The 25,827-nt window shown below is 55.5% G+C and overlaps 3 protein-coding genes across 3 annotated transcripts in view; 1 reads left to right on the plus strand and 2 right to left on the minus strand.

The window, feature by feature from the left end:
- LOC122376358 (leucine-rich repeat-containing protein 15-like) overlaps positions 1 to 7,447 on the minus strand; it is a gene marked incomplete at its 3' end in the record, with an annotated part of 41,956 nt that extends 34,509 nt beyond the window's left edge. Inside the window, exon 1 of the mRNA XM_043356181.1 lies at positions 7,199 to 7,447. The remainder of the gene's footprint in view (positions 1 to 7,198) is intronic.
- A 7,149-nt stretch (positions 7,448 to 14,596) lies between these two features.
- LOC122376359 (chaoptin-like) lies at positions 14,597 to 21,481 on the minus strand. Its single transcript, XM_043356182.1, has 7 exons — positions 21,227 to 21,481; positions 20,460 to 20,828; positions 20,025 to 20,195; positions 16,515 to 19,087; positions 16,002 to 16,262; positions 15,437 to 15,681; positions 14,597 to 14,993 (listed from the first exon to the last, which is right to left on the minus strand). Exons 1-7 carry the CDS (start codon positions 21,231 to 21,233, stop codon positions 14,750 to 14,752), a joined length of 3,870 nt encoding a protein of 1,289 aa, XP_043212117.1. The 5' UTR covers positions 21,234 to 21,481; the 3' UTR covers positions 14,597 to 14,749.
- A 120-nt stretch (positions 21,482 to 21,601) lies between these two features.
- LOC122376360 (telomerase protein component 1-like) lies at positions 21,602 to 25,514 on the plus strand (the record flags this gene model as incomplete). The annotated part of the gene is made up of 6 exons (XM_043356184.1): positions 21,602 to 21,613; positions 22,343 to 22,458; positions 22,777 to 22,857; positions 23,206 to 23,352; positions 24,611 to 24,787; positions 25,275 to 25,514. Coding segments are annotated over exons 1-6 (773 nt in total), but the record flags the coding sequence as incomplete, so codon positions are not given.
- Between the last annotated feature and the right edge of the window lie 313 nt (positions 25,515 to 25,827).

Here is a 25,827-nt window from a genome sequence, read left to right on the forward strand (position 1 = left end):
GCTCGATTTAATTCATTGAGCACAATAAAAACAGTAATTGGACACTCTAATGACATGCTTTTTGCAACAATCAGCCTTAGAAGCGCTCAAAAGCATCATTTTCAGCGGTAGTTATTTTGCATTATTACCTGCTGCAATACTTGGTGTTACTCGCAGTGCTGGGTGACGCTCAGCATTGGAGACTGCAACGCCGGGCGCCAAAACTTTGAACGGCTGGCGCCGCACGAATTTTAATTTTTTGCAAAAACGGTTGCTATGCCGTGTGTTTGCAGGTCTCAGTGCCAAGGAATTTCTTTACGGCATTTGGTTCTGTTACTGATGACACACCCTAGACTAATGTATAGCTGACCGACGAGTAGCGAAGAGTACAGGACAGGCGCTGTGCGTGGCTTTGTGCTTCCTCTTCCTGATTCACTACTGATTCACACCGTCAGTTGCCCTCAGCGTCCCCCTCTCTCTCTCTCTCTCTCTCTCTCTCTCTCTCTCTCTCTCTCTCTCTCTCTCTCTCTCTCCCTCTCTCCCTCCTCCTCCTCCCCTCCCCCCGTCGCCAGTGTTCCACTCTCGGACCACCGTTGACCGCCGCTCTGGACAGGTAGCCAGCCGGCGGGACACTGGACTGCTCCCCCATCTGGGTCAGCGTGCGCGCTGCGTACCGAGCCGACCGCCGGCTGTTGGGAAAGTGTGACGGGCACACGGGCCGGATGAACGCGTGGAGTTGGGATGGAACCGGTCCGTCGACAACAGGGTTAGCGGTGACCAGAGACAGAGGATGAGTCAAATACCTGGTCAGTGACGAATGCTGGGGTTAGTAAGAAGAAACCCGACAGTCAACAAGGATACGATGATAGTTGAATCTTAACTGGTGATGGGATCACTTGGGCACTGAAGTGAATCACTTCGGGTGTTACATGCGCTGAACGTTGATTGCTCGGGAAAGATTGCCCTTTCGCTCCTCATCCATTCCCCGTCCATTGTGCGTTCTGCGTTGCGCTGTGAGCTGCGTGCTTGATCCCAATCTGACGCAACAACAGGCCAACGGCCGGGCTGGGGCTGCATTCCTATCACTCAGACGTCGTGTCGAAAAACTCCCCGGGGCCGGTTAGCACCACCGTCCAGTGCAGCGCTCGGGTAGTGTCTGGAGATCCGTGTCAAACCTAGAGGCATACGTAGTGGCAGTGGTAGAAAGAATGGACTGGCAACGATTGCAGTCTGGTGGAGTTTGAGCCGCACACTTAATAAATCTAACATAACCGAAGCGGTATTGATGCGGTGTATCTCCGATCACTGGTATTTACGGTTCCTGATTGCTCCGCCCCCGCCTTCGCCTCCTTCACCGTCTCGACCGCCCGCTGCTTCCCCTGCCGTCGTCACGTCACCGCTGCCTTCCTCTGCTGCCGTTTCTCCACAGAGCCGTTTTTGCCGTTCACGCCTCCGCGGCGGCACGGAGTCTATTCAGCCCAGAGCACGGTGACTCTCCTACCCGACCCACGCCCGGTCTGAATCGCCACCCCCGTCCCCCGTCCCCCGTCCCCCGTCCCCGTCCCCCGTCCCCGTCCCCCGTCCGCCTGCCGGGCTCACGGCCGTCCGCTCGGCGGTACGGAGGGCGGGGCCGCCCCAAAGAAGCCGGGCCGTGGCGTGCTCCTCTCGGCAGGAGGCCGGCAGCTTACGGCCGAACTGTTTTGGTCGGGATTCCAGCCGATCCCGGCTTATTTGGGAAGATCTCAGACAGTGATGCGCGACAGGCGCGCGGTCTTTTGGGCATATGATGCCGAGATAGGATAGCAGAGCTGACGGAGAAGGTTGATGTATTGTAGTGGGAGCCGTGTTTTTGTGCTTTGGGTTATAGGTGCATTCGATCTCGAAATGACAGCTGGTGCTGAGCATTGGGCGTAGCTAAAGGGAAAGCCTGCCCGTGCGTGGCACTGGCCGGTACGGCGGCGGGGTCGGAACGTAACCAAATCCGGCACGTCTCTGAACGATGACGTCCGTTACGACGTCATCAGAAAGCCGTCATCGGTAGAATGACATCCGTCGGCGATGGCGATAGAAGCGGTGACGGCGACTGCGACCGGCCGGAAATAGAGCTGGCGGAAGGCACCGAGTCCCCGGCGGCGGGCGGTGTGTGAGGCGGCGGACGCGACCATTCGAGGCGGGTGTGTCATTGACCGGGCTGGCGCGCCGGTAGTTCTTTTGTCGGCTGACGTTTCGCTGGCCGACTGCCGCGCGGCCGCCGAGGGCCGGCCGACTGCTGACGCGTGAGGTGGAGGCCGCTCCGCTCGGCGGGACGCCAGGGCCTTGACCTGCGCACCGGTATCACGTCTGTCCGAGACCCAGCTCACTGGAGGCGCCAGGCTCTATTAATTTACATGAGACGCCTGTCTGCGCGGCGTGGGTCGGTACACAGGCGCTGCCACCGGCGCCGCCCGACCTGTGACCTCCGGGTCAGGCCTGAGTGGGCGCCGTGCAGGTTACGCCACTGTGACTGCCTGGCTCGCCTGAGTTCGTTTACGCTGGCGCGCCCCAGCTCGCTTCTGCACCCTGTCCTGACCCGCCCGCCACCTCCGCTGCCTCCGCTGATGGGTTCAGTTGACCCCGTTGGGTCACCGCGTCACGGGCACAGAGGCGTCGCCACTTTCACCGCGATTTGAGACAAACTCGGCCGCCGCCGCGCTGCCCCGCCCGCCCTGGCGGTGTTCCTGGGCGGGCGCTCGAGCTGTAATCACCGAGCCTGCGCGGGCACGGGCGTTCTGGGAGACGGGACGGCGTAATGGCTGCGCTGTTTCCGGCCTGGTGTCTGTGAGGAGCGTCGGTGAGCGGTGCAGCGCCCTGCGGCAGACGCGGCCCGCCGCCCCACACCGCGATTGACCGATTGTTCCGCGCCGGGTTGACGGTGCGGACGGTAAGGGTCAGAGGCGGTCGGCTGCAGCAACAATCAGCGGCATTGCTGGTCCAGCGTGCGGGACCCACCGCCAGACGACGTCCGCAGACGGGGTGAAAAGGTTGCGGAACGCAGACCGCTTGCTATTTATACCTGATCTGCGAGAGTTAGGTTGCAGGCCAGAGAAGGGTTTTGCACAAAGCATAGATAATCACTTGCTAGAAACCTCGTTTCTGGTTACAAGCCGCTTGCGGTCACTCAATTTTGTGGAATCACAAGACAGATTAGCCGCCATCTTCCGCCACTGAGCCACAATAAACTAGCACAGATTGCCATTTTCTCTCGGCATTTGGGCGTCAGTTGGGCGCTCCGGCCCGTCCGACACCTTTCCGTCCCGGGGCCGAGCGGCTGACATTCCTCCGGTCGCCGGCGGCGGGTCAGGTTAATATATCCGCCAGCCGGGCCGGTCCGAGCGGGCATCGTTTGTGTGCCGGCCTGCCGGCGGCGCGTGCACCTGCACCCGGCACGAGCTGCACGGCTGCACCGGCTAAATGCGGCCGGCCCGGCCCAGGTGGCTGCGGCCGGGCGGCGCGGCCTGGTCCGCGGCCGAGCGGCACGTGGTAATGTGAGTGGCATACATATTGATTTACGATTAGCAGCCGTGGCCATCCACTGTCGTGCCCTGGCCTACAAGCATCAAATCAGTGTCTGCCTCTCCCCTCCTCCCAATGTCAGTGCTACAAACCTTTCCCAGTGTCAGTGTTATGCACCTTCCTTGACCTCCACCATTCGGTTTACGGCTCGACTCCCACCTCGTTCGCGTTATTATCGTCTCTCCCTCGTACCTCTCCCGCCTGTCCCGGCACGTTGCTGGCATCCAGCAGGGCGCCCCATAAAGACACCCATTACACTGACACCCGTGCCATCCCATCAGATAATTAGACGACCGGTGCCGGTCCGAGCTGTAGTGAGCCGTGGCGGCAGACGCCAGGGTCGGACCCTTACCGTGCTGTTGACGGGCTGTTTTTGGGCGGCTGTTTTGGTCGTTCTAGCTCGATAGAACCCTTTCATTAGCGGAGTTATTCTGCTCGGGTTACCTGGCGGGGGCTGTGAGGGGAGCGATGAAACGTGTGCTCTTCTCAAGGCAGAAGAGTCGACAGTCTAGGCTGTTTGTGATTCGGAGCGACTATGGTGTGTGAGGACATCGCTGACTGCGTGGTTTCTGGCTATGTCGGCTTGGTCAGTCGCGAGTCTGCTCAGGTCAGAGTAACTGAAGTCGGCCGCTGGCTTTGGACCGAAGTTGGGCGGACTGCGGAGTCAAGGTTCGACTCAAGTGTTCGCTCTGGCCCGTGCCGTACCCGTACCTTGGCTCTGGTCCAGGACGGGGTGGGACTGGGAGTCCACTTAGCATTGCTCGGAGTCAACCACCATCCCCTCCGGGCGTCCGTCCAGGACGGTTTGTGAGTCCGCCCAACTCTGCTCAGAGTCTCCTCCGTGAGTCCGTCCAGGGCGTGGCCTGCCGCTGTGGAGCGGCACGGAAGTGCGGCGCCGTTTGATCAGTGCCGCGGCCGGCCGGTCCCGCTGGGTCATAATAACCCGGGCCGATTAAGGTGTGCGGTGATCGCTTATCATACCGGCGGGCGGCTGTGTCACGATCGGTCGCGGTCGGTCACGGACGGAGGGGCACGGGGGATGAGGAGGGCACGGAGGGATGAGGGCACGAGGGACTGAGGGATATACTTAGGGCTGACGAGCGACGAGACTCGTATGAGTTCTATGAGGAACGAGTCTCGGGCTGAGAGCTGCATGAGAGGCTGAAGGATGAGACTGAGGAAGGACAAAAGAGACTGTGAGACAGGAAGGGGGATTTGGAAGCTCTTGAAAGGTTTGGGAGCAAGTGTCTCACTTTCGAGAGGTAACTGGAAGGGCTTGGATGAATATTAAGACAATATGAGATGCATGCGAATGAGTAGGAACAAGGGAAGAGTCGAGCGAATGCTCGCCTCGATGGAGCTGGTGCTGTGAAATTGGAAAGCTGTTGTTCGGTAAAAACGTGAGTGCTTGTGGTATTATCTGAAGATCATTTGAAAGACCGGTGATTTATGGTGAAAACTGGAAATGATGCTCAATTTAGTTTATGGGACTATTGTGGTCCGCCTTATCGCCATTCTGAATGGACATTGGGCAGATTTGGTGGGAGACTCAACGCCAGGGTTTGATCCCTGCTTTTAGACAATGGACACAGCGTCGCAGTTAAAGTGTTATCATTCTTGCATTTTCATCCCTGTCCCTTCAGCATAAAGCCAACGGCCTCAAAAAGCAGGAGGTGCCGAGAAAATTCATGGAATCCCTTCAGGGTCTTGGCTCAGCTTTGATGGTAGAATCTAAATATTGAGGCGGATGCCCCAACTGAGCCGTTCGATTGGGAATTTCCGAACGGTCGGCGACACTCGGAGGCGAAAGTTTCCTCACAATTTTAGCCACATCACCGGTCGCCGCCACACCGCGATCCTGGCCGGCCGTCGTCGCCCGATTCTCTCTGAGACACCGGCGGTCACCTGCGGTCGGTCCACTATCCGCTGATAGAGAGATCGGCCCGTCAACGACCGTTCGATGGAGCGATGGCCGGCCGGCGGCGCCTCCGCACTCCCACGGCCGTGGGAACTCCGCGAGAGAACACTGCCGGCACTGTCGATGGACGCACAGGTCTGTCTGAGCGGGCCTCTGAGTATCGGTGTCTGTGGTCAGAGAAATGGAGAGAGACGCAGCGCAGTGGTTCGACAGGGATAGCTGAATCCGGAGAATCGCAGGCTAGTGAGTGAATAGCTCGCCAGCTATGCGGTCTGTGAGCTGTTTGGGAGGCGGACATGGTGTTAGCAAACTGAACCGTTAGCTCTCAAAAGAAAGATAGTACGGTATCCACCTTCTTTTGTCACTGCAGGAAGTGGGTGGGCCCCAAGTCCAACAGGTAATTGCATGCGTTAACATGCATGTGAACGAAATGGATGCAAATTGAAGGTATCAGCTGAATGTTCTCCTCGAACGTTATTCATTTCGTTGGGCAAACAATCTCCAACTCGTTGAGCCATAAATAGCAATGTGAGGTGTTCCATTCAGATTGAAATGAGGCCGACATGGCTGACAAAGCTGTGGTCGGTGCTGGCCGTAAATCACAACTGCACCACGCCCACATCCCCTGTGGTCGGCGAGATCGCTCAGCCAGCCCGGCAGGGTGCGGGGGTGATTGTGGCACAATAGGTGCATAGCGCAGGGTACAGCGATAGCTTGGGTACAGAGGGTACCGGAGTATAGTGGACACAGACTGTGGCTGATCGCTTGGCCCACTAAACCCAGCTTCTCGGGGACGAATGCCGCCTGTGTTATCGCCTGTGCAGCAGTGCAGTCTCCCAAACCAGCTGGTGCTACCGACCATGCGGCGCTGCATTCCCCGGGACAGCAGCGCGGCGCGGTCTGTAGTGTTCGGTGTTACTGCACATGAAGTGCTGTAGTCTCCCAGCTGGCACATACTGCACCGCACAACACGGCTGGAGACTGCAACGGTGAATGTGAAAATAGCTCTGCCGAAAGAAATCGATGACCAAGTCCAACCAAGCATTTGGTTAGCATTGAGTGCTTGTTTTAACTAAAAAGGCGGCTGTATCGCCCCGTGCCGTGTTCCTTATTCACGCTTTGTATAGCGCAGTGACTGAAAAAAAAATACTGCAAATGTCAATAAAGTACGGCTACTTTGGGTACTTGCTATATGTAACCTAGGTTGTGGATTCCATTATCCGAACTTGGGGCTGGTATCATCCATTAGGCAAAGCCAGCCATCCAGGAGCTCTATTACGATCAATCGTGCTTTCTCGGCCAACGCTATTACCCGGATCTGTCATCTGGTCTGGAAATCACAGATGCATGCGGCTCTGTTTTCTATTCCCGAATGTGAACACGTTTTCGATTTATTGCCGTGTACACGACGCCGGTTTTGTGTCAGCAGCCGGCCGGGATCACTGACCCTAATCTCCGCGCGGAATGCCTAATGAGACCTCTGGAAGGACCAATATCGCGTGACCAATTTATACCGGCGCTGCGGTGAATTGAGTCAGCAATGACACTCTAAAGCGCTGACTGATGGACTTTGGCATTATATGTATACTAGCGTCCTATATTTTCGATGTTTTTAATATAAAACATCCATTCATAGGTACACAAAATGAAATATTGTTTTAATTTGCTGGCTAAGCGTTATATGCAAGTTTTGGAAAAGTAAAGAAGTATTTTGAAGTACTGAAAACACACATGCAGCTGTTTACTGACCTTTGCTGCTCTAGGTCCTTGTGTCCGTTTGCAGCTTTTTTCAGCAACAGTACCGGTCCTTTCTCGTATTACAAACTCCAGTCTTTCCTCACAGTCACTGTTGCACTGCTCTCGTCCGTCACTGAGTAGTTTGTCCAGTCTGCCCCACTGCAGCCGTCCTCCGCTGCACGGCTGGCCACGCGCCGCGTCACTCTCCCTCACACTGCCACTCGACCGACCGACCTGGAGCGGGTCCGGACTGGGACTGACGGGACTGGCGGCAGACGGCGGCGGCGGCGAGTGTGGTGGCGAGAGTGGCGCACCCCCGCCCCCGCCCCCGCCCGGCGCCGGGGATGACGCGCTGAGAGACGGCTGTAAGGAGCTGATGGACAGAATTAGTAGAAATGCGTGTGGTGGTTGTCATCAAATAATATTTGATATTTGACATTCGGGTTTTACTCAGCGGATACCGGATAGCTAAGGCAGTATAAGCAGTTTGGCCAGACGAAAAGGAAGTATTTCCAACATTGTCGGACGTCCTCATCAACAGTCCATACGATGAGCAGTTCTTTTGACTGAACTAAGGGCACCTTCGTTTGGTCATGCTGATTTTTTTTGTGACTAAGCATTGACCTCTGTAATCTGTATACCAAGGTCGAGGTCGACGTACAGAGGTCTATGGACAATGGTATGCCACTGCACGAGACAATGTGGTGCGTATTTTCATTTGACTGTAATCTAATCTCGTTTGTATATAGTTTAATTTGCGAATTATCAGCACGGTCCAAAGCAGTCCAGTGTTCCTGCACTGTGGTCTGGTACCAGGTAAAGTGTCGGCGGCGCCTTCTCACGGTTTACTGATTTCGCGGCCCGGTTTCCATCCGACTGGGCCACCACGGCTCGGAACTAGTTCATTGGCCGGTGCCACTTCCTGTTCCTAGCCCAGCAAATCGCCACAAAACGAGTTGCATGCAGAAGCAGATAGTGGATGCAAAGCGGGTCTCAGTTCAGCTCTCCTGCAGCGGTTTGCAGCTGGAGAAGACGGAAACGGGCTGCTTGACGTGCCTTTTCAGCACGTGCTTGAATTGACCCGTGCAGTGTGGCATGTGGGACTACGTTACGTGGGACTACGTGTCTACGTTACGTCATATGAAGTTGCACGGAACAGTTCTTTTTTAGCTGTTCTCCCCACCCCTACAAAATTTGCCGGATGTTGTGATTCTCGTCAGTCTTCAGTACGTCTTTCGTGTAACGGGCGATATGACCGCTCGGAGTCTCGTGTCTTTATTGGCTTCTGAGTGTCTGACCAATAGCTCTCGCCGTCTTTTGGTCGTCTCCTCGTCTCTTCGATAGCCTCTCGTCTCTCTGATGGCGCCTCTGCCGTCTCTTCCCAACACATCAGACGGGCCACGGAGCTTGACGTGCCCGGGGCTCTTCAGTACCGTTGGTCCGTCCTGTCCACCCCAGTATCGGAGTCTGTATCGACAGACACCTGTATCGGAGTCTGAGCCACTGTGTCGATTGTCCAAACGATCTGGTGGATCAGCCTCGTGTGAGCGCTGCATTAGAGTGCTGGAAATTGTCAGCGTCTGTCCTGTGAACCGGTCCTTATTTGCCCTTTGTTTTACACCGTTATGGCTCGGTTGGGTCTGCTCTGTATTGCCGACTTAGGCTGCCGTATATTGGGCGGGACTGCTGCGTGCCGGTTGGGGGATCGTCTACAGTCCGCAGATAGCTGTGCGTGACTCACCCAACCTTATCTTCTAGATGACAGTGCGTGTTACGGGTCGCGCCATCTCCCTAGCTCAGTGCGTATGATGGTGGTGCTCTCTCGGCGCTTGGGTATCCTAATGAGGTCGACCCGAGGCTGCACTGGTCATCGCAGGGCTCCGACGGAGCTGCATCACTTACGTCTGTCACCTAAACTTCTGTCTATCTCACGCACCTGCCTTGATCACGCTTCCTTTCCACCTTCACACCCCACCCTCCCGCCCCGCCCCGCCCCGTCCCATCCCGTTCACGCCCCGTCCGTCTGCGGGCCCACCGCTGCGGTGAAACGGCGCTCCGTCTGTGGGTTTTTGCACCGGTCTGGCCCGGCTGACGTGCCGACGGTGCTCGCTTTCGCCGTCGTGCCTGTGCCGGTCACGATGGAACGGCACCGCCGGCCGCAGATGGTCTGACGGTGAACGGCAGCAGTGAATTACGGGTTGTTGATTTTTCTTGTTTGCTCGATTTTATTAAATATTTTCGCATATTTAGACATTATACACTCTGGGATCGGTGCAAAAGCTATTCAGCTTATTTCAGGGCACCTCTTCCTCACACACTAGCTCATTCACACTTCATTCACGACAAGAAAAAAAAACATCGGGTGCAACACAAATCATGATCAAGGGGTGACGTGAACTGTACTGATGACCTAAAGTGACGGCAGATCACGGCTGATGTGGTGAGCTGAACTGATGATCCAGCGACGATAAATTACTCCGGCAGTAATTTGGAATTTGTAATTTGGTAATAATTTGGTGGACTGAGGTAGTGGACTGATAGATGTCAGTGACGGGTAAACTACTGCTGATATGTTAAGCTCGGCTTAGAGTCAATGGGTGACGAGTGGTGACGGTGAATTACCATTGATATGGTTGACTGCACTGACGTTATGTTTGGTGATCGGTGAGTTTGGAAATGGACAGGTCCCTGATGCGGTCCTAATGGATTCGTGAGGCTTTCTTTGGTGACGGAGCTGTTTAGATAATGGCTTGTCGTAATTGTTTGTGCTGCTATGGCACGTTTTTGTGGAAGTTCATCACCATTAACACCTCTCGTGTCTTTCGCCACGCTTACTGGAGCGAGTGTGGCTATTATGGGTCTACTGTCACTCTGAAAAGACATCAAAACTAAACATGTGTCGGTCTACAATGATGAATGGGCACTAGTTAGAGGAATTGGCACGTCCCACTTCTAACTCGCGGCGTTCTGTCAGTCGACTTGAGGCTCACTCGGCGACTGATGTCTGATGACAGGAACCTGTCTGAGAGCACTGAGCTAATTTGACTCGACTGGACTAGACGGGATGGACTCGACTGGACCTAACTGGGACTCGTAGGTACAAGACCAGTAGTTTCTGTTTTTGTTGGTTTCTTTGTTTGGGACATTCCGGCTGTAAGATCAATGGAAGACTGACCTGCGGTCCCAGTTGGACCAGCGGACCGGGTGTCTGGGATTTACGCTCGGTGGTGTTGGCCCCAGGCCCCACCGGCAGCCATCCGTCAGGGGCGAGATGTTTGATCGGCTGGCCTCGCTGAGACCGGGAGGTAATCCACGTCATCGGGAGATTTCGGCCGCTGGAGTCGGCGGACGGCGCGTTTGATCTGGTGACGGCTAGATCCATGGAACTTAACACTATTATCGTCCGAATAGGTCCTCTCGAACGCTGACCCGCCGGCCGAGGTGACTCTTTAGACCTCCATCCTCACTGTGTGGGCTGATGAGCACCCTTTCAGTGAGCCACTTTCCTTTGACCGCGCTCGGCGCTGACGGCGGAATTTACCCATTGGTCGTGGGCGCGGCTGCGATACTCCGTCGCAGCTGCGGCGGCGACTGACTGTCCCAGTTTTCCAGTGACGGTCGTGGAGACCGGCCCTGTTCACCGATCACTGATCACTGATTAGATCTGGCCGGAAACAATCTCTCCCCGGGTTAACAGCTGCGGTCTCAGCGGCGCCCGGTTCGTTTATTGTGCCGCGCCTGTTTGCGATAATGACGCGGCCAGGGTCGCCGGTGGCTGCAGCTGCGGTGGCCGTATCTCGTGAGCGCTGGTTACCGCTGCGGTTCGCTGCGGCCTTGTCCTGGGTTGGCGGGGGTCCTAGCGCGACTGCTCCCTGTCGGTCACAGGCTCACTAAAGTCGCTAACGAGGGGCGTGGTCACGGCACGCTGCAAGGGCTGGCCCTGAGAGCGATCAACTGGCTGGTGTTTGCGATCATAGGACGCATTCCAGAGTGGTTGTGTGTCAGAGCGGAAAATGTTTTGGAGCTGTTTACAGTGAACCACTTTAAAGGCTGGAACGAGCTTAGCTGACTATCGCGAACCGAGCTTGCTCACACACTATTTGCTGATCTTTTTGGTCCAACCGCCAGCAGCCAGCACTAGCAGCCCATGAGAATCAGGCCGTGACAATTGCGGAGAGCGAACGATCAGGGCGATCGGACCCACGCGGCGGCTCGTTTGCGTGGCACCGCAAATGGAGCGCCAAGGATGAACGGTCTCCTTCGGTAGTCGGGTCAGATGATAAATTGATTGGACGGGGCTAATTTGGGCTGGAGAACAGCTATTGCTTTCGAACTTGACTTATTGTGCGCCATCTAACGTTAGTTCCCCTGTTCCTGTCTTGATGTTAATGCAGAGATTAGCGGCGCTTGTGAATTCGCTCGCATTCACAGTCATCTATTATATCACTGCATAATGCATATCGCTTTGGTGCTTTTCTTTGTGTTGGACTACGCTGTCTCACTGCTCACAGTGAGATGCTGGCCAGTCTAATCCACTCCCCGCTTCTTCCGACCGCGATCATCTCGAACGGTGCGCGGTTTTTGTGTGGCCCGCCCACCCATTCACTCGCTCGGCCGGCCGCCTGGTCTCTCGGACCGCTCGGTCAGCTCTTCGGGTGCTGCCTCCTTTCTATGTGAGCCCAGCGCTGAGGCGACACCCGGCTTGTCACGTAGCTGGCTTGCTTTGTCACCGAGCTGGGGCCGTGCGCGGCACTATCGCCTGATGACGACCGGCGGCTGCTGGCGATGCTGTAATACCGTGACACGAACCAGGCGTGTCGCTGCCGTGTCAGGTCGGCGGTGAAGTCTGGCAGGACGGCTCCTGCAGCCGGCGCAGGACGGCTCCTGCAGCTGGTGCAGGTGGCGACAGACAGGCTCCCCGCGGTGGTCGGTGAAAGGTGCGGCCCGCTCACTCGGCTGGCGTTTAGAAGGGACTCGTCAAAGTTTCTCTCCATGGATGTGTCATGAATGAGTCAATAATATTGGCCGGCTCTCTGAAGCCAAACGCCCCCAAAGTCCATCACGGAAGGCTACTGGCCGTCCGGTTGTCACCATTTTTCATGACTGTCTGCATGTGTTCTCATCAGATATTTGGGGAGGAGCATGACTCGCTATTTTTCTCCTCAGCTTCTCAACACACCCACTGTGACTCCACTGACTCTCATCGTGACTCCGCTGACTCTCCATCGTGACTCCAATGACTCTTCATAGTCCCACTATACACAGGCACTGGTGCGTGTGACCGTGAAACATTCCGTTCGGTGACATCACCTTTCTGGATGCCCTCGCCGGTGCGCGCACCAATAGCCTTCCCGTTCCGAATGGCGCCGCACGACGGCTGATGACGCTACGATGACGCCCGCGTGTGGATGACGCTGACCGGCGGCGGCAGACGCTGCGCCATCCGTCATCAGCGGCCGGGCGTCATCAATCACGGTCGGTGGATGGTCGGTAGGGTGGCTGCCAGGGGCGCACAGAGACGGGCTGGATGACCTGTGCCGGGTGCCGAATGCGGGCTTTTCCAAGTCTTGTGTCTTACGACTTCAAAAAAGACTAAAAATGAGCCTCATACCAGAACCATGTGAGGTGCCTTATGATATTATTGACTTCCTGACCGACCACTTCTATTTGTTCTTGGGCTTGGCCAATCACCAGCCGCTTTGAACTGGTCCGTAAATGCCATTTGGCACCGGCTTCCCCCGAACAGTGGCCACTGCCGGGCTGGTCCCACGACTGGTCATTGGTCAGGTCGGTCAGTGCGTGGGCACGACCAGTCAGTGGACAGTCACGACCGGTCACTGGTCACGACGGGTCAGTGGTCAGTTGCAGTGGTAGACTGGACTTTGGCCAGTCAGTGGGCCTAATTAACCGGCCCCTGGGTCACCGTGTTCGGAAGGACTGGGAGTGGTTACCGACTGAAAAGGCGTACAGACTCGTAGTCTTCTTTACATGCATTTATTTTGTTACGTTAGTAGCTTGCAGTGAAAAAATTGATTTGTTATCAGCTGTCGTGATGTGATAGGCTCTTTTGTTTCTTTTTTTTTTTGTACGGGTGTATTTTTAGTTTGCCCTTGGATGCATCGCCATCGCACGATCGGGAGAGAGAAAGAAGCAAAGATGAATGGTTTGGTGAGTCAGAAGCTCTTATCCCATTCAAACAAATCGGCAAGCCGGTTATTTTGGCAGCCAACACGTGACCCGCTCTGTTACTGCTCAGAGTGCTGTCGATGCTAATGTTCCCGACTCACGTGACCGATCTTGGAACCTGCATCGCCACGACACCGGTTTTGGCACGTGACTATTCGTTTTCACTTGTGGAACGTTAGGGAGGACCACCACTGTGACTCGCACAAACCGTTGTGGTGTCGAATACATGACGTGAATAGGCGGTGGGCGGGCTGACGAATGACGATCACTGTCCCTGCACAAACTGCCGTAAAGCTGAGTTGATGGCCCTTCAGGGAGGTGGAAGACTGAGTATTGCGTCAAATTTTTGTTGGCGTGTTTCGGTGGCAATTTTTGGATACGGCTTTTGATGTAAAGTTGTCCTAGGGTGGGATTATGGATGACAACTGTCAGTCGCGTTTTGCTCGTCTTCGTTCGAGGTCATATTTGGAGTTTCGACAATAGGTATGTTCTCTAAGCAGCCGACTTCACAGACTAAAGGCTGAAACAGACTCTCTCCGCGTTCAGGAAATCGCATGCGAGAGCCTATTCAAATACATTGTAATTCTTTTCGCATCAATCGCTTGCGGGAGGTGTGTGCGATTGATGCGAGCGTGCTTCCATGTATTTGAATAGGCTCTCGCATGCGATTTCCTGACTGCGGAAAGAGTCTGTTTCAGGCTTAAAGGGACTATCCCACCTTCTAAAATGTTGTTAAAACCAGTTAAATTGTGCCCGATTTTATAGATTGGATGACCAGGAACACGGTTCTGGCATTTATTTTTCATTAAACATCTTAGGCTTCCCATATTCCAAACACAAACTTTCAAATATGTGACGTCACAGCCCAAAATTACTTCGTTCCCCAGGCCACATTACTGTCATAAAGCTGATTCTTTTTACTCTGTAGGCACCACAACAAAGTTCAGACCAAGTTTTAAGCGATTTTTCAACCAACAACCCCATTTAAATCAGAATGACTAAACGAGGTGACGCCACACTAACGGTCGCTCCATGTTGAAGATAGGGCCTTGTACAAGGCCCATTTTCAAATGAAGGGAACGAATTTCTTCAACACCAAGAGGCCGCGGGGGTTGCAACCTAGATAGATAGTGGTTTCTGAACCCCGCCGCAAACTTGGCTATCTCAACTCAAACCCCATGTTAAAGGTGGGATAGTCCCTTTAATACAGAGTCGGACTTATGGTTCAAGTTTCTCCATAAGCTTTATTCAAAAACCTGGATAAGCACAACATAACGGCGTATCGTTTGATTTCCATTCGCCCACACAACCGTTTCCAGAGGCAAAGCTGCCGTATCACTGACATGCTGCCACCGTGGTGAATCGGCGAAGCTCTGCTTAGTAGGTGGCGCTGGCAGCTAGGAGCGTCAGGGCTGCGGTGAGCAGCAGTGCGGCGGCGCTGATCGTCGCAGCGCCGTTGCTGTGACACTCGACGTCAGAGCTGAGCGCGGCCAGCACAGATTTGCCGCTGGAGCAGCGAGCCCTTCTCAGACGTCGGATCGTATCCTGACACTGGAAGTCGTCGTCGTCGCCTTGGGGACAGTAGTTGTGGCGCCAGACGCTCAACCACTGCTCCACCCACCTGAAAACATAAATAATAGAGGGTTAGTGAATAATGGAGTACCGGTTTTGTGAAAAGGGCGTATTTTATCTAAGTATTTCAGTTGATCATGCATGTGATGCCGCTCGGCAAGCTTTGGTATTCGATTGCATTCCAATTACCAACGCTACCGTCGCTATTAGTAGAACGCTAGAAAGAAGAACGCTATTAGGTAGTAGCAATCTTTCAGTTACCACATTACATATTTCTCACTTCTCCCTCTGCATATCCTCAGTCACCTTGTTCCCACACTATGATGTCATCGGTGGAATAATTCCTTGCTCCTGACGAGTCTTTAAAGTAGGTCCCATTCCATTTCACCCTGTCCCTTCCTGTCACGCTCTGTCGCTTCCTGACTAATCACACCCCTTCTCGCCCACTCCCATCCCACCCCGCCCAGTTTAGTGCCCAGCCAACCCACTGACCCGATGCCGGTCTCGGAGCAGTCGCAGCTCCATCCGTCTCCGTCCAGGCTCAGGTCGGTGAGGAACACGGAGCCGGCGCGGCCCGGGTGCTCGCTGGTGAAGGGCCGCCCGAGCGCCACCGGGCCGTCCGTCCGTACCGACACGTAGCGCACGGCCGGGTCCAGGGACTGGAACACGGCGGCCGGCAGCCGGAACTGCCGCGGTACATCGCCCAGCACCAGGTGCAGGTGGTGGCAGGTGACACGCTGCGGAGAACAAGATCCAAATGGTTTAGAAAATGTGCAGCGGCCACCGTGGCCAGATACTAGAGCGGGGCATGGAACATGTTATCATGAAATAGAAATGGCTCATGATGATCTTTCGCTGATGGCCTCCGTGCATCTCGAACCCCAAATGATCATGCGAGGCATTTTTAGCCCACAAGCAGGCAACAGTTGATGACTGATGACCTCGCTGTCAACTGCTTTATCTCTGCTCTGTCTGCACCAGCTCAGTCCCATCACAAGACCATGTGGGTCGCTCATTTCCGGCCCTCCTCGCTAGCCCGTGTGGCACGTTCTCTCACCTTGAGCGCGCCGGCTGCGATCCCGTCGGCGGCTGGCCCGCTGATGGTGATGTTACACAGGTGGTGACCCAGCTCGCCGTCCAGCTCGGACGTCAGCGTCCCGTTCAGGCGCACGTGCAGGTGACGCAGGCTTGGCCGCCGCCGCAGGAGAGCCGGCAGGCCGCTGTCGTCATCACCGTCGCTGGAGATGGGGCTGCTAGTGATGTCGTTGATGCTGATTGTCAGATGTGTTAACGATTCGAGCGGCGTCAGCAGGTCTGGCTGTGGAAGGGAGGGTACCATGATAAGGAGGTTGCATTACATTTGCTATTTTTGGTTTGTGCTGCACGAAAAATTGCCTTTTTAAAGGAATGTTTACTGTTTATGAAGGCTTAAGTCTAAATCTTTTTATATTATCAACTCCTTTGTAAATGAGTGGTGGCTGTTTTTCATCCTTCTTACCAGCTTATTATTCAGTACTCGGTCTCAATACCATCCCGAAATTATTGGATATTCCAGAACCCAGAAACCCACCTGCATCTCGCTGGTGTCGATGTCTGAGAGGTCCAGCTCAGTGAGCTGCTCCAGACCCTCCAGGCTGAGCTGGGAGACGTTGCTGAAGGGGTTGCCGCTCAGACTGAGGATGCGCAGGTCGGAGAGCATGCTCCAGACGCTGCGGTCCACGACCGTGAGGCGGTTGGCGGCCAGGTCCAGACGCCGGAGAGACGTCAGGTTCGAGAACGCCTCGGCGCGCAGCGAGATGATGGCGTTCTCGGAGACATCCATCTCCTCCAGGGTGTAGGCCGACACGGTGGGGAACCGGGTGAGCGAGGCGTTGGCCAGCCGCAGCCGGCGGAGCTCGGGCAGGTCGCGCAGCGCGGCGGCCGCCGACAGGTCGCCGAGCGGGTTACCAGAGAGGTCGAGTCGGCGCAGCGAGCGGACGCCGCGGAGGGCACCCGCCTCCACCGACAGAATCCGGTTGTGGGAGAGGTCGAGCCGGGCGAGATGGCCGAGCCGGTGCAGCAGGTCATCAGTGAGGATGGCGATCCGGTTGTGGCTGAGGTCCAGCTCGCACAGCGTGTCACCGACGCGGCTCAGACAGTCGCCCGGGAAGGTGGTGAGGTTGTTGTGGGAGGCGCGCAGGATCTGGAGCGCCGTCCGGCGAAACAGGTTCGCCGGTAGCTCGGTGAGGTGGTTGTGTGAGACGTCTAGGACGCGGAAACTGACCAGGTTCTGGACCAGCTCGGCTGGCAGCTCAGTCAGGTTGTTGCGCGACACGTTGAGTGTCTGTAAGTTAACGGCGCTGCGCAGTGAGTCGTAGTCGATGTAATCGATGGCGTTGTCGCTGAGGTCAAGCAGCTGGATGTAAGGCATGAATCCGAACACATCCCTCGTGATGTTGGTGATGTTGTTATGCGCCAGTGACGCGTGTGTGAGCGACGAGCGCATCGTTTCAAAGAACTTGCCGGTCATGTATCCGATCCGGTTGTGGCTGAGGTCGAGGTACTCGAAGCTGGTGAAGCTATGCCAGTACTCGCGCTCCATGTCGAGCGCGACGATTTGGTTGTGGCTGGCGTCCAGCTGCAGGCTGGCCAGGGTGCCCACCTGATCGAAGGCGTCCAGGTTCAGTGCTGTCAGCTGGTTGTGGGCGAGTGAGATGCGGCTGGCGCGCGGCAGACCGCTGAACGTGCTGTCCGGCAGCTCCGTGAGCCGGTTACCGTCCAGTGACACCGCTCGCAGCTGGGCCAGGTCGCTGAAGGCTCCCTCCGAGAGCGAGGAGACCGCGTTGTCGGCGAGACGCACCTCCTGCAGCGCCTCGAGATGGCGGAACGTGCCGGCGCCAACTCCAGAGACCTGGTTGAAGTCGAGGTGCACAGTGTGCAGGCTGGGTGTGTTGTCGGCGTTGAACAGCTCCGTGTCCAGTTGAGTTACGCGGTTGTGTTCTAACACCAGATGTCTCAGGTCGCGCATCGTGGAGAACGACTCGGCTGGCAGCGTGGCGATACGGTTGCCAGAGAAGTCGAGCGTCTTCAGACTGGTGAGGTACTGTAGCTGATCGGCCGGGAACTCGTTTGCCGAGTAGCCATCGAACACGATCAGGCTCTCTAGGCTGGGGCCGAGCTTCTCGAACGCAGCCGCGTTCAGCTCGCCGATCCGGTTGTGCGAGAGGTCCAGGTGTTTTAGAATCGGGCAGCCACTGAAGGCGTCTGCGTCAATGGCCTCCAGACGGTTCTGGCCGAGGTAGAGCTTCCGCACGGACTCCCCGACGCCGTCCGTCTGCTCGGCCGTCAGTCGCCGGCTGGGCAGCGCGCTCAGGCCGACATTACGGAGGTCCAGAGTCAGCGCGCTCACGTTCAGCTCGCCCATCGACTCACCGAGCAGATTCAGCTTCTGCAGATTGCCCAGGCGGTTCAGCTCCTCAGCGGAGATGTGAGCTAGTCGGTTGTCGTTAAGCGCGAGGGTCTCAAGTCCTTCGGGCAGAGTGTGCCAGGGGAACTCAGTCAGCTGGTTGTAGCCGAGGTCGAGCACACGCAGTGAGCCGGCCAGCGGTACGAGGGTGTTGTTCTCCAGCGCGCGCAGCGAACAGTCGTACATGTACAGCTCACGGATCGCCGGTGCCGACTCGAACGCCGCCTCGTCAACCTCCTCCAGCTGGTTTCCTCGCAGTGTGAGCGAGTCCAGCTGCGCGAAGTCGCTCCAGGCGGACTCGGGCAGGTAGCTGATGCGGTTCTCGCTCAGATCGAGCACCTGCAGCTGTAGCTGGGGGCCATCGCCGCCCTCCTGGCTGGCCACCGACCTGGTGTCGTTGATGAGGTTCCCTCCGAGAAGGACAGTCGTCACGGGCGTCCCCTTCAGCGCCGCGTACGGCAGTTCGGTGAGCAGGTTACCGGCGAGGTTAACCTCAGTGAGTCGCGGCGCGCCGGACAGGCAGCCGGCCGGCAGCGTGGTCAGCACGTTCGTGGACAGGTCGAGCTCTTGGAGGACGCCGAGGCCGTTCACCAGGTCTGCGGGCAGCTGGCGCAGAAAGTTGCCGGCCAATACGAGCGTCTCCAGGTGCGACTCGAGGCCTTGCAGGTCGCTCCGACGGACCGTCGATATGCGGTTATCTGTGAAAGTGGAAGACTGTTCAGAACTGTTTGACTGGGGCTGTGATAAGTTTAATAATAATAATTTTATGACGAGCATTTTTACCAGCGTTTGCATCGATTTGATGTCAAAATGAAATTAATTTCGATATAGGTATTTGGTGTCAGCGAACCACGTCATATAAGTTTTTGTGAGGATTGCCGTGATATATTTAGCTCTTGCGGTACGCTCTGACTGCCGAAGAAGACCCACATGTGGGCACCTGCGCCGGGTCCGGCCCGACCCGTGTCTCCGCATTGATCCAGCCACAGCCCGGGTCATGGCCAGGGGACGGTGAAGCCCCGTAGGAGCGCTCGACTGTCGGAAGGCAATGACATCCCTCCGGCCATCCACGTCAGAAAAGCTACTTTCTTAGTCTTCCCGAAAATAAAATGCTAGAGTCGCTGTCATTGTGTGGGCTTCGCACTGATTTAGATCGCTGCCTTACATAGCCTGAACATGGCTCGCCTGTAGCTTGAGCTCGCCTGCTTCAGAGAAGGCTGTATCCAATGATGGGTTCCTGAATAACAATGCTGCAGTGTTTCATCCAAAACGCCAATCACCAAAACATAATGCGAACAAATTGATATATCTGGTAGGACGGCCATCGACTCCGCCCACTCTCGTGAGAGTTCGCCGAGTCCGAGTTATATCAAAGGCGACCCAGCTAGGTCGCGGAGTTGACGTATTTTAACACGAGGCAGGGAAGTATTCAAAACGATCAGCAATCTGAACCCAATGGATGGCGAACCCAAAGGCGACCGGTTGCCGCTGAGGTCCAGCTGCCACAGCGAGCGCTCCAGGCCGCTGAAGGCGCGGCCCGGCACTGATCGTAGTTCGTTGTCCACATGCCTGGCTTCCGAAACAGGTCACCAAGACCTGTCACTAATCACGTGACCGGCCACAGGTGTGACTCACGTGACAGGTCGAGCAGGCGGAGGTTGCTGAGCGACCGCACGGCCTGGTGCGGCACCCGGGTGAGCCGGTTACCGCTGAGGTCCAGCTGCCACAGAGAGCGCTCCAGGCCGCTGAAGGCGCGGCCTGGCACCGATCTGAGTTCGTTATCCTGCACTGCCAGCCGCCACAGACCTGGGGATAACGCAGGGGTGTCAGCTCGGCGGTGGACTCTTGGAGTTAATAATTTTAAAACGAGATATGGGAGTACTCAGAACGGTTAGTGGTTGAATCCAATTGATGCAAGAAGGGTCGCCCATAGGAGGTTTGATAAGGTAGCGGCAGGATAAGTGGCTCGATCCTGAAACTGGGTCCGTATTTCACATATCCCTTTCTCAGCGCAATAGGTAGTCTGTGGTGTGGAAGATGAATCGCCAGCAACCCATCCTACCGACTCACGCGCCATGAAGAACCGATCTTCGTCGATCTCCCCTAGTCCGTTGTCGCGCAGTGTCAGTGAGAACACCTTGGTGGTGTTGATGGCGGTGGGGACGTGCACCATGCGCACGCCGTCGCACTCGACCAGTCCGAGGTCGGGGCCGGAGTTACTGCAGCTGCACTGCGGGTTGAACTGGCACGGCGGGTAGCGGCGCCGCGGGGAGAGCAGCGACCGGCGCCGGTCTGAGCTCGGCACCGCAGGTGGAGGAGGAGGAGGAGGGGAGGTGACGGCAGCAGCGGGGTCGGCGGCGCCCGTAGAGCCGGCCCACAGCAGCAGCAGCAGAGAGATGAGCGTCAGACTGGCCGAGACGACCAGCAGACGATCGGTGTCTGGGGGTAGACGGGCGGGACAGGTGCGCGGTGTTCAGTCAACAGTCGAGTAGCGTGCCGGGCGGGGTCTGACGATGGGGCTGAAGTCGTACCTGGATGAGGTTACCCTATCTTTACTTGGTATCTTTTCGATAATTAAAACAAGGTCCAAAAGCTTAAACAGCTTAATGTTTTACATAACCACCTGTACTCAGGTGTCAAAGCCTATGATTAGCTTGAGTGAATCCCTACAGCACCACGGCTCGTATAGTACAACGGCCCAATCGTCACGTGGTGTTTGGATCGAACTTCAAACAAAGGACTGACCCCACGTTTCAGCCGCAGGCTTCTCCATCCCAGTCTCATAACCTTCCTTCCTGGAGCAGTCCTCCCTCCTTAATTTGCTTCTTCATCCTTACCTTGCATACTGTTGCCTTCTGGGGCCTCCCTCTCTGACCAGCCGGTGCCCGCCGCGTACCGGACGGACGGACGGACGGGTGTGCGGCCCGCGGCGACTCGCCGACGTCGTCTGTCGATTCCGACAGCCGACCCGAGTTGGGCCGAGCGCGGCTTAATTGGATCGACCTCCGAGACCGCTAACAGGCTCACGGCGCGAGCGGCGCGGGGCACGGGATTACGCACGTGACCGCCGCGAGGGGTTTCCTCGCGCGACAGAGCCCGGAGCGTGAGCGGCCGACGTGTGTGGGGACACGGGTACGGGGACCGATGACGCGCCGGCGCGTGCTGAGAATGACACCACACTCGAGCCGTTATTGACACTTGAGCTGGTGCAGATGCTCGAACTGGTACTGACATATTTGGACCGGTGCTGGCACTAGCTGAGATCGGTAAATAGTTAACTATAACTATCTTGACCAGACACTGAAGCTGCCAAAACTCATGTGAGAGCTTCGATATTGAACTTTGAGCCAGCGTCCTTTTGAAAAAAAAACGAACTAGTCATTTCATTCACTTGCGTCGGCTATCGCACAGGTGGGGGCGGCCAAGTTCCCCGTTCTTCCCTTATTTGTTTTACCCTGGTTCTGTCCTGGCAGGATGCGGCTCTCTTAGTCACGTCAAGTGCTGTTTGTCTGTATGAGTGTTTATAGTGCGAGCATATTGCTGTCGAGCTTCTGGTTATTTAGCATTTGACATCCGGTGTGTGTTTTCACAAGAACTCATATAACTCTTAGATGGCAGGCATGCTAGTCGGAAACCGTTATGGAATGCTTGAACGTAGCTATAAATATGCATCGCAAGTGCTAAATGCGTGCAAGTATAACAACTGAAGCTTGACTGACCGTCGCTGTTTCGTTTTTACTCCATGAGGTAAATCCCATGGTGCTATTCGGAAAATCAGTAGCTATAAACATCTGAGTACCGTTTTTCGTTCATTCCAAACATTACCGACGTCTAATATTATCTGGGCGTTTTTAGAATGCTGGAACTATGTCTGTTCGTTTCTCCTGTCCCTTGCTGAGGCAGTCTGGGATCGTCAATCAAGTAGCTAACGAATCCGTTTCTCTGTTCCTCAGATTGACAACGTGGTGGTGCTGGGCTCTGGAGCGGCCACGTGGCACCTGAACCGTACCCTGCAGCTCTACAGGGAGACGGTCAACCCGGGCCTGCAGTTCGTCAACGTCGACCTCATGTCAGTCCCGACTCTGCCGATGGGAGAGGGGAGGGGCTTTTTGGGTGGCATAGCGTCTCTGTAAAATGCCAATGGTTTTGTTTACTGCATGCTGCAGTACTTTCATGATTCGGAGTGAATCGGCCATTGCGAAATTGCATTTATTCTTTTTCTTGGGACACATCATAAACACAGACTGGTTTTTAATTTTTAATCAGATTTTGACATGGTATAAGCTTTGCCTTTCAAGTCACGCAAGCGTCGAGTGTTTTCTAGTATGCTGGTTCGGCGTCACACTGTGTCGGCCCCTGCTGACTTTATTCCCGCGCTGTGTTCCAGTCACACTCAGGCCGAGAACAGCCACCTGAAGGACGACCCCCTGAACGTCAACCTGTTTGGCTTCAGCGACCAGATCCTGCGGTCAGTGGGTGTGCCGCCGGCTCACAGGGTCCGCTGAGACACAGGGAGGGCGGTGTGGAAGGCTGACCCAAGGACCTGCGTGCGTAGCGAGCGGATGTTCATAGTGGTGTTTGACTCCGGGGGCACAACGTCGCCGAAACGATTTACCCATGTCGAATCATTTGCGATATCAACACCCATGCGATATCAACTGAAACACGTCCTATTCCTTTCGCTCTGACTCTGGCTCTATCTCGTAGCTCCCTGTTTTGACCCCTCAGTCCCCCCATCCGACCCTCCCGGACCCCTCAGTCCTCCTCTACCTGACCCCTCCCCACTCTGACCGCCCCTCTATCCCTCCGTGGCCAGGTTCGTGGCTGACCGCGGCACCACGGGTCAGCTGGCCGCCGTGGAGGCTATCGATGTCAAATACAACCTGCGCCGTGACATCAGACTGCCGGCCATCAACCTGCGGGAGGCCATCCTGGCCTCCGAGGCCGGCCTGGGCGTGGCACGGTGAGAGGGACAGGGGTGGCGCCGCATAGTGGGCGGTGAACTAATTGATTGAGGAAAAATTGGAGAAGCAAGATAAGATTTGTTCTAGCTCAATTTTTCATTAATACATATAGCAATATATCCCTGTATAGTGCATAATTTGAAAAGCTCGAAAGCTTTTATGAATCGATACGTTGGCTTTGCTGCAGTGTCGATAATAGACCTCATTTCCGGTGGTGGGTTACGTCAGTCCTCTTCCAAATTGGTAATCAGCTGTTATTTTCGGTCTCGGATGTTACGGCTTGCTGGACAATATTCGTTAATAGAAGATCGTTATCCGTCGATTATTCTTGGAAATTATCTCAGTGATACACTTTTTCCAGTGATCAACGATCAACAATCGATAGGCGCTGCAAAATCGTTTTATTTTTGCCTATGATCCAGTCGCTGATTTGTACAAATAAGACAGCGTGGCTGTTTTCTCTGGAAGGTGTAGTCAACAGACTTGAGCCATATGACGTACTTACATACACACATAGCCAATTTTCTCTCCATTTCTTGTGAAATATGATATAAGGGTCGTCCGTGCCTCTACAGTCCGCAGTAGGACCTCATTATCTAAGTCGTGTGCTCATGATGCTCATCATTGGCCGCTGGCTTATAGCAGATGCTCTATATTTGTTTTTGTATTTTCATCAACGGTAACTATTCCGCAAATGACCCCGCAGTCGACGTGCCCTTAAACCCTAATTAACTGTTCTCCCCAAGTAAAGGCACTATTATAGCTATCATATCGACAAACGTGACTTCCCTTGATGCGCATAATCTACCACAACTATTTCACCTGCGATATTATCCAGAGTTGTGTTAATGGCTTACTCGTAAAACCGCGTTTCGTCGTGCCAATAGCTTTTTATAGATATTTGTAACATTATGAATACTTTTGTTTCCCCTAATATGCGTCTCACAGGTGTGCTGATATCTATTAGCTTTTCACTCCCCCCCCCCCCCATCATCCCTTCACATCTGCTGGCTCGGCCTATATACTAGTACATATACTGGTACAGTAATCATCATGAGGCCATGCAACACTTTGGCCACCGAGTGAGCCAGTGACCAACACTGTTGGTATTAAACAGTAGCGGCTTTCACTGCACTGCGCTGAGGTCTCTCTCTCTCTCTCTCTCTCTCTCTCTCTCTCTCTCTCTCTCTCTCTCTCCTCTCTCTCTCTCTCTCTCTCTCTCTCTCTCTCTCCCTCCCTCCCTCTCCCCGTCCACAGCTGGCGCACGGTGCGAGTTTTCATCTCGTCCACCTTCCTGGACTTCCACGGCGAGCGTGATCTGCTGATCCGTCACGCGCTGCCGGAGCTGCGCAGCCGCGCCCGGGCGCTCCGCCTGGACCTTCAGGTGGTCGACCTGCGCTGGGGAATCACTGCTCAGGACGCCGAGAGCGCCAGGTGATGCCATGGGGGACAGGTGGGCTGAAGGGTGTGAGATGAGCTTACGAGGGGCGAGGTGAGCCGACGGGAGTTAAAGGGAGTTAATGGGGAACGGGGTGCAGGGGCATGTGTGCTCATAGGGTGAGATGAGTCGGCGGCGTGTCAGGATAACCAGTTGAACTCTGGTAAGCTGACGTGGTGGGAAGAGATAGGAATGGTGAGGTCACTACGTAACCTGACGAGTTGGTATCATAATGATTTGAGGTATTGGTTCCAAGTATCTCAGGTAAAGCCATGTCCGTCCAAATTGTGAGTGCATCAACCTCCACCTGTATCGTTCACATTTACCCTGCCTCCTTCCCTTCCCCTACAGGCGGATGGAGCTGTGTCTTCTACCCTTCCCTCTTCTTTCACAGGCAGGTGAACTGTGTCTCTCCGAGGTGGACCGCTGTCAGCTGTCTCACCTCCCCTCCCCTCCCCTCCCCTCCCCTCCCCTCCCCCACAGGCAGGTGGAGCTGTGTCTCTCCGAGGTGGACCGCTGTCAGCTGTTTGTGGGCCTGCTGGGCGCGCGTACCGGCCAGACCGCTGACACCAGCCGGGTCACAGACCCGCGTCTTCTCGAGTTCCTGGCCACCCAGAAGGACGAGCTGTCCCTCACCGCCCTGGAGATGCTGTACGCCACACGGGACGCGGAGCGGGCCCGCCAGACGGCCGTCTTCTACGAGCGGGACCCGGCCTTCATCAGGTGGGCGAGGAGCGAGGACGGGGAAGGTAACGGCGGGATATGGACCGATGAGTTATCGATCTGATGTGGAGATCGGGCTAAAACACGGCTAGCTTGATCTGGTAGTTATTTAGTTGTCTAGCCGTGCAGTGGCCACCGTTCGTAAATATATGTAAGTCAGTTCGAATTTGAGAAATCGGATCTAAGATGTGTGAAAATAAAGCGCAGTTTTGTTGGCAACTCCATCGTTACTGCGACTGAACCGTGCTTTCCCAGCACCGCCGGTCGTGACTTACTAAACCACCCGCCGGTTGTTGTGACGCTGTCGAGTGAC

Source organism: Amphibalanus amphitrite, unplaced genomic scaffold (assembly GCF_019059575.1).
Source record: "Amphibalanus amphitrite isolate SeventyFive unplaced genomic scaffold, NRLGWU_Aamphi_draft 002112F_arrow, whole genome shotgun sequence".
Taxonomy (NCBI): Eukaryota; Metazoa; Arthropoda; class Thecostraca; order Balanomorpha; family Balanidae; genus Amphibalanus; species Amphibalanus amphitrite.